Source organism: Melanotaenia boesemani, chromosome 8 (assembly GCF_017639745.1).
Source record: "Melanotaenia boesemani isolate fMelBoe1 chromosome 8, fMelBoe1.pri, whole genome shotgun sequence".
NCBI lineage: Eukaryota > Metazoa > Chordata > Actinopteri > Atheriniformes > Melanotaeniidae > Melanotaenia > Melanotaenia boesemani.
Genome location: NC_055689.1, coordinates 20,854,230 through 20,866,599, shown reverse-complemented (window position 1 = coordinate 20,866,599; position 12,370 = coordinate 20,854,230). Strand labels below are relative to the sequence as shown.

The 12,370-nt window shown below is 37.7% G+C and overlaps 1 protein-coding gene across 2 annotated transcripts; it reads right to left on the bottom strand.

The window, feature by feature from the left end:
- Window positions 1-2,321: 2,321 nt before the first annotated feature.
- atg9b (autophagy related 9B) lies at window positions 2,322-12,339 on the bottom strand. Of its 2 annotated transcripts, none has more exons than XM_041992199.1 (14): window positions 11,595-12,339; window positions 11,391-11,434; window positions 10,730-10,794; window positions 9,958-10,128; window positions 7,291-7,432; window positions 6,407-7,155; window positions 5,902-6,055; window positions 5,574-5,753; window positions 5,187-5,432; window positions 4,651-4,889; window positions 4,453-4,546; window positions 4,150-4,228; window positions 3,477-3,645; window positions 2,322-3,294 (listed from the first exon to the last, which is right to left on the bottom strand). In XM_041992199.1, the coding sequence occupies exons 1-13, from the start codon at window positions 11,701-11,703 to the stop codon at window positions 3,494-3,496; spliced, it is 2,424 nt and encodes an 807-aa protein (XP_041848133.1). In that variant the 5' UTR covers window positions 11,704-12,339; the 3' UTR covers window positions 2,322-3,294; window positions 3,477-3,493. The 2 variants fall into 2 exon arrangements, with proteins under 2 accessions (XP_041848133.1, XP_041848132.1); XM_041992198.1 differs by having other exon boundaries at window positions 2,322-3,317; window positions 11,595-12,337.
- Window positions 12,340-12,370: the final 31 nt, after the last annotated feature.

Genomic DNA, 12,370 nt, shown 5'->3' with positions numbered 1-12,370 from the left:
ACATTGGCATGTGTCAACCAAGCTCATGTTTGTGATAGTGAGGTTTAAAAGACGGACACAAACTAAACATTTATTACATTGAGATGATTTTGTGATATATAGATATATATATATATATATATATATATATATATATATATATATATATATATATATATATATATATATAATATCTGTGTGTATGTATTTAGATATAAAAATAGTTTAATTTCAACCATTTCAACAAGTTTTACACATTGTGTTGGTAGTAGAGTAGAATAACCTGAAAAGCAGACCAAAAAAACTTTAATCCTCTTGAGACAATAAAGATCAGCAGCACATCGCATATGATTCGTTCGACTTTATCAATGTCCTTGAATCGGGAAGATGGACAAGCTGGGATTAAAATATGCCAAACATTTATTACCTTGAAAGTTGAAAAAAAATCTTTCTTTTAAGAGCAGCTTTACCATATAGAAAATGTTTTTACAAACTGACACTACTGATTAGCCACAGCAAATCAAAACACAGAAAATGAATAATTGTTTTTTTTTTTTTTATTTCAAATAAACATTACATACGCAACCACACATAAAATGATTAAATACACTCAAAATGAGATTTGTCTCTCTACTCACTTGCAGAAAAGAACATGTATTATAAAGCTCTGCCGAAAACAAGTTCTTTTGGCATTTCTCAGCTAATTTACACACACAAAAAAAAATGTAAAGAAAAAAAAACAAAACAAAACAAAACAAAACATGTATACCATCTCAGGATGAAAACTTAGCACCTTGGTCCAGTCACTGTGATGCTTTGACTGGTTTGTTGTGGATAAGAAACTATAATTTGATGAGAGGTTTGGCCATGATGACACTTCTGATTACAAGGCAAACTTCTGCTTCTAAGTTATAGATGACAGTGCAATCCCAGACACCACAATAAAAAGCAATATATTGCCAAATACAAAAGACTGATAAGTTCTTAACATCAGTTAGCAACTCATCTTAAAAAGCCACATCCACTGATTCACAATGTACTCGATGCTGGACACACAGTGACTTGCTGATCAGAAATACTGTACATTGTATATGTGCTGCTAAATCTACCAAAGTAGATTTGATGGTTTACATGAGATGGCTTCTAAAAGAAAAAAATACTAATCCTTAACACTAAGGCACTGCTTATAATCAAATGACTAACATTAAACACTACACTGGGATGTAAATGTGGAGACTGTAAGACTCTATGCACAAAGCTGAGCTCCAGTGTCTCTAATAAAACATAAAAAAACTCACCAGGTGTCTAATGGACAAATTACAACGTGACCACAAAACCCATGTAAGCACGGAAACACATTATCTTGTGCAGGGTGAAAGAGGGACCTTATGTGATAGAACACTAAGTTTTTCTTATGGTCTGATGTAGACAGTGGTACATGCTGATGCTTCTATGCAAACAGTGAAAAACACAATCAGGATGCACATCAACACATTTACAACCTCTCTTTTCAAACTGATGCAAATTGTGTAAACACACACACACACACACAAAAATAAAAAAAATAGTTTTTTGTCAGTGCAAAAAGTCTGAGTTCATATTAGCATAGACGCACCATCCACAGACGCATGCATGCTCTCAACAAACAGCTTCTAACCACAAGCAGGTGAAGATGCATGCAAGGTCTCTGAGGTCTTGCAGTCATGGATGGGATTTCATCTTTAAACTGAGTGTTTGTAGAATGCAACGGAAATCGGGTTGAGTGATATTTTGCACACTGATGACAAGCAGATTTAGTCCTGGTTTGAGTATGAGTTGCATTCAGCATCATGCAGCTAGTCTAATTTTGTTTTCTTTTAGAATAAAAACAAATCTCTGTCAGTCAAGTAGGAGCTGGGGAGGGGCCATATGATTTTTTTCAAATGATTAGATTATAAGTTTGTTTAAAATCAAATAATTTGGTCCAAACACTAAATATTTTTTTCTTTCAAATAAATAATATTTATCAATTTAATACATTGGGAAACAAAAGTAATAAATATCCCTAAAGCTACTAGGCTGTGGAAAGTCGTTCAATCTAAAGGTGCTCAAGCAACACTCGGAGTTCAGCCCTTGTAATGAAATAAAATTTTTATGTACGACCTTCACCACTCATCTTTTGTTGTCCAAAGATGAATACAAATAACTCGACCATGTCAATGTCCAATGCAGTTAAAAGATGCATCTGTTTCCTGCAAAAAAATAATCCACACATCTAAACACTTATAATGCAGAGGTATTGCCTGGAGTATTAGATTCTCTTAATCACTAATGAGGTAATATGTGGAACTGGGATTTAAATAGATGTTTAAATAAATGTTTTTTTTTTTTTTTTTTTAAATGGTGTTAAGGCATAAAACTGAATTTGCCTTCCCTATTAAATAGACTTACTGGTATCTACTGTCTGCACTGGGATTTTGATTCTAATAGTACATGGTGCTTATATTAGTCCTGCTTGTTAATAAAAACAAATGTCTGATAAATCAGCTGTAGAAATGGTAACACTGAACAAAATCTATATTTTGGAGCACTACACAAAGATAGCAGCATCAGAGCATGTGTATGCCTGGTCAAAAGACATCTTAACATCCTATTATCAACACCTAATAGGGCTTTGTCCACATACACATGGTGTTGTAGTAGTACGGCTACTGTACACTCAGCTTTTCATCGTATCAATACTTGGTATTTTTTTCAAGGATTAGATCTGGTAGTGAAAAACTGACCTTTGAAAGGACAATAAGATGCAAGAAGTATATTTACATATCACAAGGGTCAAACAGCACATGTTGAAATATTGTTTTTTTTGTTCTTGTTTTTTTTTTTTCCAGGCGATCCAATCTGTTCAGGCAGCTCAGACACAATGTGCAGTGTTTGTGTTGTAGCACAGATCAAGACAGCATTCAGTGGAAAACATACTAAAGAACCTGGTGATGCACACAGACGCACAGCAGCAGCTGTGGTGAGCTTTTTATATTATACAATAAAACTGCCCACACCCCCCCATCACACAGCGATCTTATGAACACGCTACAATGTTTGTCATTTGCGTTTTATACGCAGCTTGTACAAGTTAGACACAAAACTGTGAGAAAAATGGACGGAAGACTTATGGTTTCCCTGATGCCATAGTCTGCCTGATATGACAGGATGAGGCGTGGAGGTGCAGAGACAGTGGTTATTCATCAATGAGCAACTCCTACAACAAACGCTGAATGTTGCTTTAAAGGTCCATCTTAAACTTTCCACGATGATCATCTAAGGCCACAATGTTCGCTGAAGAAAGGAAAATGTAAACACTATAAAAAAAAAATAAATAAAAAAAAAGAGGAAAAATGATCATGGCAATATGTCTTTGTTGGGTAAAAAGCAATTTTCAGGTTCAACAATGTCAGAGAACATAGAACCACAGCATGGACATAGTTCATATTACAGAGCTTTGATGGAAGTATATATACCTTATTATAAAGGCACTTCAGCATCTATTCCCAGTGGCCTGTGTTGGAGTAGATCCACTGTTAATCTCCTGATCATCCACATCCTCCTCTTCTTCCTCTTTCCACCCCCCAAGGTGGACAGGAGTGGGCATGGAAATGCTGGAACCATGGCCGCTATGAGCCTGCAAACCTGTAAAAATAAATGTGAAAAGTCTATTGGTGTCAAGTCTGGTTAATGAAAGGGGGAATAGCACAAAAGCAGTCATAATGAATAAATTGGTAGCCTAGTCTAGAAGTCCTATGTGTCCTTTTTGTTGTAAACTAGAAACTGACTCTGCAGCAAACTTTTTACGTCATGCCCGACCTTCTCTGATCTCTGCTGATGTGTGTTGAATGTCTTATGAGCTCCTGCTACCTGGCACATGTGGGAGAGCTCAAATTCAGAAAATAGATGTGTGAGAAAAATGCCAAATTCTGGCAAATATTAAAAAAGCCAAACAATTTTGCTTCTAGTACTTAATATCAATAAAACTTTGAAGACTTAAATTGAAGCTATGTCATAAGTTGTTGTAAAGAGTGGTAAAGAGCAGAAATATTGACCCTATTAATACTCATATAGAGATGAACACCAACAATTACTTGCTTCAGACTGCAGTAAAAATACAAGATGTTCAGGATCAATATCTCCATTTACCTGTATGCAGATCCCTCATTGGCACAGGGTTCTGCCATTGCCCTGATGTCCTCTGTGGGTGGGAGCTCTGCTGGTGGAGCTGAAAAGACAAACAGCTGTCATTGTACAGTAGAGGGGAGAACTAGAATGGTGGATTATAACAGATGCTAAAAAGTACTGCACTGATTGATTTCTCTCTTTCCAGTATTAGAAAATGTGAAAACAGTAATAAAAAATAAATTTTAAACATGTACTAAACCTTTTAAGCTCAAGCAGAGCATTTATAAAAGCATAAAATAATACAGCTGGAGGTCAGGAAATTACCTCATGCATGTAGATGGCATGGAGACTCATCTCTGCTGAAGCAAACTCTGACTGCAGCGCATTTTTCCGGAGGCGAGAATCACTGTTAGACATGCTGGAAAACAAACGTCAAGCTGATGAAAACCTATTGCATTTATAGATCAATTTTAATAAAAAATAAACAGCTACAGGAAATAAATCCCACATGTCTCAAAATACCTGTCGATAACAGTGCGATCGCTGTGGTACATGGTGGATTCAGGATGGATGGAAGAGGGAAGGAGGCCATGTGAGCGGCCTCGACTGGTATGTGCAACCTGGGAGGACGATAAAGAGGCCAGGACGCTGGCTGCGGCAGAGGCAGCCGTGCTTGGTGGGATGAAGCGATGTTCTCGCCCCTGTAGTCCAGATGAAGTTAGGATGGGGTGGGCCAGGACACTAGCTAAAAGATTTTCAGGCTGGAAAAAAAACAAACAAACAAACATTAGAGGGTAAATAAACTTGCATTCCAGTATTGCTGTTTGCATATTATTAGTTTATAAAGTTAAACACATTTCGTAGGCATTTCTATTCCCAATAGTAATAAATAATTGCTACTAACAAAAACTGTTGATCATGTTAGGGATTCTTTACATTAGGTATCATTCTAAATAAACCCTAATAATTATAGACAATAAAATACTGGTGAAGCAACTAATTTCAAGAACAAATGTCTAGTTAATAGTGTCTGTGTGATCAAGTCCCGATGTTCTTACCCCTGTGCCAGACTCGTTGGACTGCAGCGAAGTGCAGAGAGGAGCCTCTGAGAGCAGCAGCTGTGTGGAGGGACCAGCCTGAGCATCATGCTGCACCTTCTCCTTCAAATGGCTGATAAAAACTGAGCTCTCCTGAGGTGGCTGCCAGTGGGGGTTCTTTATAGTGAAATGCATGAGAGACAACTCCGTCTTCCCATTCTCAGCCTGCTGGTATATAGACGCCTCTGTCTGTCCCTCTGACATCCACTGCAAAAACATCACAATATATAAAATATTAATATAAACAACAAGACATAAACACATCTTATTGATCAGATGTGCTACAATTTCAGAAAGCTGCTAAAAATGTAGCTTTCAGTCCTGCTATATAGCTTAAATAAGTCCTACTGTAGGGTTTCCATGGCGTCTGATGTCCATCTGTGCAAAAGAACAGATGTCCCCAACTCCAACCACTTCTACGGTAAAGTTCCTGAAGAAGTCAATGATTTCTAGAGACTTGTTTCTCAGGATGAAGATGAGAATGAAGGGTGTGACAATGGGACTGAGCAGCTCCTCCAGGATAAATACCTGAGTTCAATAAAGACAACATTTATTACAATATTTTCACATTTTTTTATCATTTCAGTTACATTTCCAAAATAAATAAATAAAATCCACCATTTTAATGTAAATGTGATAAATGTTTTCCCTCCTACTGAGTTTCCGTTTTCCTCACCGCTTTGTACTGGAACAGCTGTGCCACCTCATCCCTGGTCTCGCTCTTATTAGCATTGCCCCTCCAGTGGTCGGGCATGTAGTGAATGTGTGCCAGCACGCACTGCAGCAGCTGCTCTGGACACCACACCATATGCTCGTCTGGGATGAAAGACCTGGTGCGAGACAGATACTAAATGTCAAAATTACTGCAATGTGTGATCAGCACATGTGAAATAAGCCAGCTGCTTGTACAATTAATATGTCTGAATGAAAAAAATGGGCTATCGTGAAATAATAATGCATTTATTTTCAGAATGAATGGATATGAGTGTCTAAACTTTTGACCCCTGTTATATATATTCTATCATAGCTTATACTTTACACTGCATATCATGACGTAAACACCAAATATATTCAATTATAAATATTTAAAATCTTTTATTCCTACTAGCAGCAAGCCTAGAGCAGCCCCAGGAAAAAAAACTACAACAAAAAAGAAAGAGAAATAACCTGTGGTGTCTCACCTGGCAATAGTTATAACCACCCCCAGCACAGTGATAGCGGTCAGAATGTGCTGCACAGTCAGAACATCCTCATCATAAACAGTCAGCGCAATGAGTACAGCCAACACCGAGCCCGAGAAGAAGGCGATGTTCTTTGCAAGCACGGTCAGCAGTGGCGATGTAAAGGAGTTCATGTATTTGGAAGTGGGTTTGTAGCCGCGACCTAGTCGTCCATGCAGCTCATGGTCCAGCTCATTGAAATGACGCAGGTATAAACGACCATAAAGGGACCAGCGGCGTGCGCCCAGACTTCCAGGTTCCCTGCGGATCACTTCTGTGTAGCTGAAGAAAGCATAGAGCACCTGCCACACGAGGATGAAAGGACACAGCAGCAAATTGGCCAAACCCATTAGCAGGATGACTCTACTGAGCTGCTGAGCGAGCTCCAGGCGGTTTCCACTGCGCTTGTACTTGGGGTGAAGGTTCCATTTATTTTGAAACAAAGAGCCAGGGCCCCAGAAAAGGATGAGCTCAAAGTTGTACTTGAGGCCCTGAGTTAAGAAGACCACATTGCCCAGCAGTGGGAGCTGCAACTGCACTGGTAACAGGGATTTGTTTATCATGGCCACCATGTAATTCTTGAACCGCAGGATGCGATGATAGATGTCAAGCTCTGTCAGCTCCTTCTTATGAATGCACATTTGCTGTTCTCTCTGGAGGCTAATGAGTCGGTCCTGGACCTCCTGCCATGTGAAGTTGCATAGTTCATCCTGGGATGATGAAGGAAGGAACACAAGATAAATGTACTACAATTTTAAAAATGGATAAAACAAGAACTTGAATCGTTTAGACTCATCATAAACAACAAGGAAATCTGCTGTAGCATAATTTGATTCAGAACTTACCATTCTGATCTTCAGTGCTTTGATGTAGAACTGTCTGATCTCCCAGTAGCTCAAAACATTGCAAAAGACTTTAATAAGACGATACATCCAGAAGATGGCTGCCATGATGAGAAGAAATATGTTCCAGCTGTTCTCCTGAATCCTAAACATAAATATAAGTCACATTAAAACACTGCAGCCTGCACAGATTTATCAAAAGTTGAGTTCTTGTCCATTAGATGTGAACACATGTGTACTGGTTTTCTAGAGCTGCATTCAGACATGTTGGGGTTTTAACATATACTGTTTGAAGAGTATTTGGAAAAATATCAACAAATGACAAAGAAACCAATAAATAACTCAAAAACATTTTTAGGAGTAATTCTAATGGTTGTAGCATGGTTCTGCACCCCATCTGTGTTGGTACTACACAACAGCTCATCAGACATTAAGTTGTTTTAGCTTTTGCTGCCACTTTTGGCCAGACTCAGAAATATGTGGAACAACTTGAAAGGTAGGCTATTCTTGTGTGTGTTGGTGTTGATGTCTGTTTTGGAGAAGACAGACGTCTTGGTAAACAAAGTGGTGTTTCAACATAAAATTGGTCATATGATATTGTCAAAATGTCTCCAATTAAATGTTTAACATGCTTGTCCTCTGTGCGGTGAACTCTGCCATAGGTTGTCCCATTTCTAGTTCAAGCTAACCTTCAACCAATCAGAACTGAACAAAAGCACAGCATTATTATAAAGGGGTAATGTGGGGTTGGCTGTCAGGAGTCCTACAAGCAAGTTACCTCTTAATTTCTTGTAACTCCCTTATTGTGCATCATTATATAGTAATACAGCATAATATGGCTTCATTTAAATAATGTGCCTCATGCTTACTGTATAATAAGCTACTGCAGAAGGTATTCGGAGACAAGCAAGAATATATATTCTGCTCAAACCTAATATATATATATATATATATATATATATATATATATATATATATATATATATATATATATATATAGGTGTGTGTGTGTGTGTTTTAAAGCATGCTTTCAGTATATGTGTGCATTGAAGCTGCTTCAAAAATGAAATTAGAGATGGTGTATGAAGAGGACACAGAGTCTCTGAACTGTTGGTCAAGCTGTTCCCAAATTAGAATTCCATGCCGGATGTCATTGACTTTGATATAAACAACTTTTGAGTCACAGTCAGAATGACGAACAAATTGATGAAGTCTATGAGCTACTGAGTCTACTAGAGATTGTTATGAAAAAACAGAAAGAGTGACAGTACATGTTTAGGTGGGGTGTGGAGCATTGTTCCCTGCAGCAAGGTAGCAAGGTATCATGTGGTATTCAGCTTGTCAGTATCTTGGTTGGCCAGTTACACTAAACCAAAGCTATCAATTTCATTGCCCTGTTCTCTGAAGTCAGCCAGAGCAGCATACACAAACATCTTTTGCTGAGAAACTAACAGTTGCAGCAATGTAATGTTGCAGCCCAACTTGCCAGTCTGATATTGCAATAAAAAAAGAGCACTAAGAAAAAAATACTTTTCACTGAGAGCTCTCCTACCATGCACACATTTCACCATTACATTGTACAACTCAACTTTGTAACAGATACTGCACTTCACATCAATATAGGTTTGTATAATTAATTATATTAATATTGCTTTGCCATCTATTTCACTACCTCATGTTCAAACTTTTCTCTATTTTTGCACCACTCCTTCTCACAGAATTCTCATTTTACACTACAGTCTTCATTTACTGCTTTTCATGGACTGTACTGATGACTGATGTTTTATAATATATATCTGCATTTTACTAAACATTTAAATTCTAGCATAACGTTTCATTTTTGTTAATCATATTTCCTACTCATTATTTATATTCTTAGTTATATTCTTATATAATATTAAAATGTCCATAATATTCATCTTACCCACTATTGGTTTGGTGTGTGATGTGCTGTTGTGACAGAAGGATTTCCATCATGGGATGACTAAAGTATCTGGCTAAATCTTAACCTGTTTTGGTAGCATTCCTTCAATTTTACACAAATGGCCCCTTTAATACTATCCAGTTACTACCCTTGGCATTGAGAGATCTTTGTACAATGCATCAGAAAAAATGTCTTTAAAAAACAGAATGCCACACAAAACATAAAAGAAAAAACTGCAAAGATATCGGAAAAGAAAAAAAAAGTAAACCATAACACTTCACTCACGTCAGTACTTGACTGTAGTGATAGTTCATAAAAAGGACATTGGGAGCCATTGCCCAGCATTATAAATGATAAGGGTTATTGCCAATTTTTATGGTAAATTACGACACCCACAGGGTTCAGCTAAATAGTGAATGTGAATGCAACTGTATCTGGAAGTCTGCAGCCACATCAAATACAATCCCAAGACAAATTAAGTTCCATGGTATAATTGCAGCTGCATTAGGTCAGACAACTTTATTAAGTCAGACAAATGAAATCTCTCTGAAGGCTTGCCTCTAATCCTAGACCCAGCTTGAGAACAAAGTATCTAATCAGACTTGCTGAAATGAGAGGGCAGGCACATCAGACATTATTATCTGTGACTATACAACCTTTTCTACGGATTCAACTCATTCTGTCCACATAAGAAGAAAATGGAACTCTAAGTGAGTTGTCTGTAGCTTCTTACTGAACGCTGTTACCTCTGAGTGCACTGCTGGCTTGGTAGGATGGCATCTGGCAGAGTAACTTTGTTTCTGTCCAAAGGATTCTGGCCTTGCCCGGTGTGGTTGACTGCTCGATTGGCAAACAGGACATCGTACTCCACACAGTTGACAAGAAACGTAGTAAATGTGACGACAAACAAAAACTGACTGTAAGGATGAGATTTTAAAATAGATTAGGTTTTATACTTTGCAACAGAAAGAAAATGGAAAAAAAGAGAAAATCCTAGTAAAACTGAGATTAATACAGATACATTAAGACAAACAATTGCATTTAATTTCTAACCATTAGGCCACAAACAGTGCAAATTGTCAAGAAATTGTTGATACTGTGGTAAAGAACAAACAGTTGCATAGTACTAATGAGTGTATTGTCACCATATTAAAATACATGACCAGAACCTAAAAACAAAGGTGGTCTGTTGGCACAGCATCAACAAAATGTCCCACCGACAAAGTGGTCCAGTGAGGACATTAGGCTACCGGAGTAAGTTATACCAAAGCAAAAGCTAAAATGCAAAACAGTATAAACTGTTAGTGCTTAAAGACAGATTCATGTATTGCTGCTGTTCGTATTACACAGACCAGTTTGCTTCAGCTAAAGCCTAAGGCATGCTTAACTGTCACAACATGATAAATTACCAGTGACATAAATGAGGCCCAAGCTTTACTGAAAACAAGCATCTTCTTTTAATAACAAGTGTGTTACATCTCATTGTGCGTACTGCAAGTATCTAAACGTCATACTTACACAAGTTCGAAGAACTCTGACAGCATCATACAGGCAAAGCCATTCTTCTGATGAAAATGATAGATGTGGACAGTGTGGCTAAGGAAAATCTCGTTTCCGTCACAAGATGAAAACATTAAGCATGACTGTGGATGCATTGATTAAGAAGTGGCAATATTCAGTTTGACGAGATATGACAAGTCTATTTAGATACTGCAATGTTATGTTGTAGATTAATAGTTTTAAAATACAGCAATCAAGATGGTGAAAAACAAGAATAAAATACTAAATATGTAAATTAAACCATTTTAAGTAGAAATCAACACAAACAGATGCAAAAATGACCAAACCGTAAAATGTAACTAAAAATGAGTGAACTAACAAACACCCATAGCACTGGGCCACAAAATATCCAATGATCAACATAAGGCATAAACACACACACACACACACACACACACACACACATTTTGTGTCTGTGTGATTTGTGACCATTTTTTTTCTCTTTCATTCTGGGTATCTTAGTTCTCTTTTAGTCAAGTGGGGAGATTAATACACATCTATGTCCTGAGGCCAGCTATTTCGTAATCTGTCCATGGTAAACACTGGGAAATCCAATACTTTAAATGTGACCACTGACTTGCAGGATTTTGTGTCAGCAAAACATGGTCTGAAAGGATATCCTTGTAAAGAAGTTATCCAAGTTCTTGATATGATGCCATGAGTCTGTAAGAAAAATTAAAGCGTTAGATATCTAAAAGACCTAAACAGCTATGATTCCGTTAAATCAAATGTGTCAGATTCCCAATGTATTTACTGGTTAGTTAACTTAAATGCTGTATATCAATAACTACTTTCCCATTTAATCTATAATAAATATACTTACCTTTTAGGCTTTCAGGCACATGCACCAGTAAATCTTCCTCTCCTGGTGGTGAGTCTTCCTCAAAGTCCTCTATTCTCTGATACTCCTGGTAGGCTTCAAAGTTGGCCATTATGCTTCACATTCTTCAGTCACTCCGAACTGACGATCTACTGGCGGTAAACACTATATAAGACGATTGCGGACTTAAAACCTCAGCTACATTCTGTATCTACATAGCAGTTAGAGGCTCATACGGGGGTAGCTAAAGCTAACATTAGCTTGCTAACTTGTAAGTCTTACGAACAGCGCTTGTGTAAAGCTACACTAGCATGATGGCAAGTTAAATACTATAGCGGAGTTAAAAATTCTGTAAACGAGGCTTCCGCCAAATGTTCTAATAATGTCGGCAACAGTTTATAAAAGATTACGATGAAAACCGAACGTCTGGTAGCCGGCTAGCCTTGAATGATTCAGCCACTAGTGTAGTCAGGGTGACACGGTTTGTTTTGTTCCCGACTTGGTCCGTCCATCTGCTGATCTTGATCGCCTTTCGAGTTCGCTTTAAGTCATATATTCACCAGTCTTCTTTAAACACACGCGTGCGAGTCTTAAAGACGACACGGTGTTCTTTAGTCTGTTTCGGGACCCGCTCGTTAATTTCCTAGAATATAAACCATCCCATATGCGTGCCCACTGTTTTTGTCTTTCAGAAACAAATGTCAACAAAACGCCAATAACGTCACATCTGTTGAGATTTCGTCATTTCCGGATGGATATTGTAGTTTTATTAAGATTTT

Excerpts from the sequence above, each read along its gene's own strand:
- atg9b (XM_041992199.1), bottom strand. The coding sequence starts at position 11,703 with ATGGCCAACTTTGAAGCCTACCAGGAGTATCAGAGAATAGAGGACTTT. Across the intron at positions 7,156-7,290 it reads AAGCACTGAAGATCAGAATG|GATGAACTATGCAACTTCAC; the intron begins GTAAGTTCTGAA and ends TCATCATCCCAG. Across the intron at positions 5,433-5,573 it reads GACGCCATGGAAACCCTACA|TGGATGTCAGAGGGACAGAC; the intron begins GTAGGACTTATT and ends ATGTTTTTGCAG.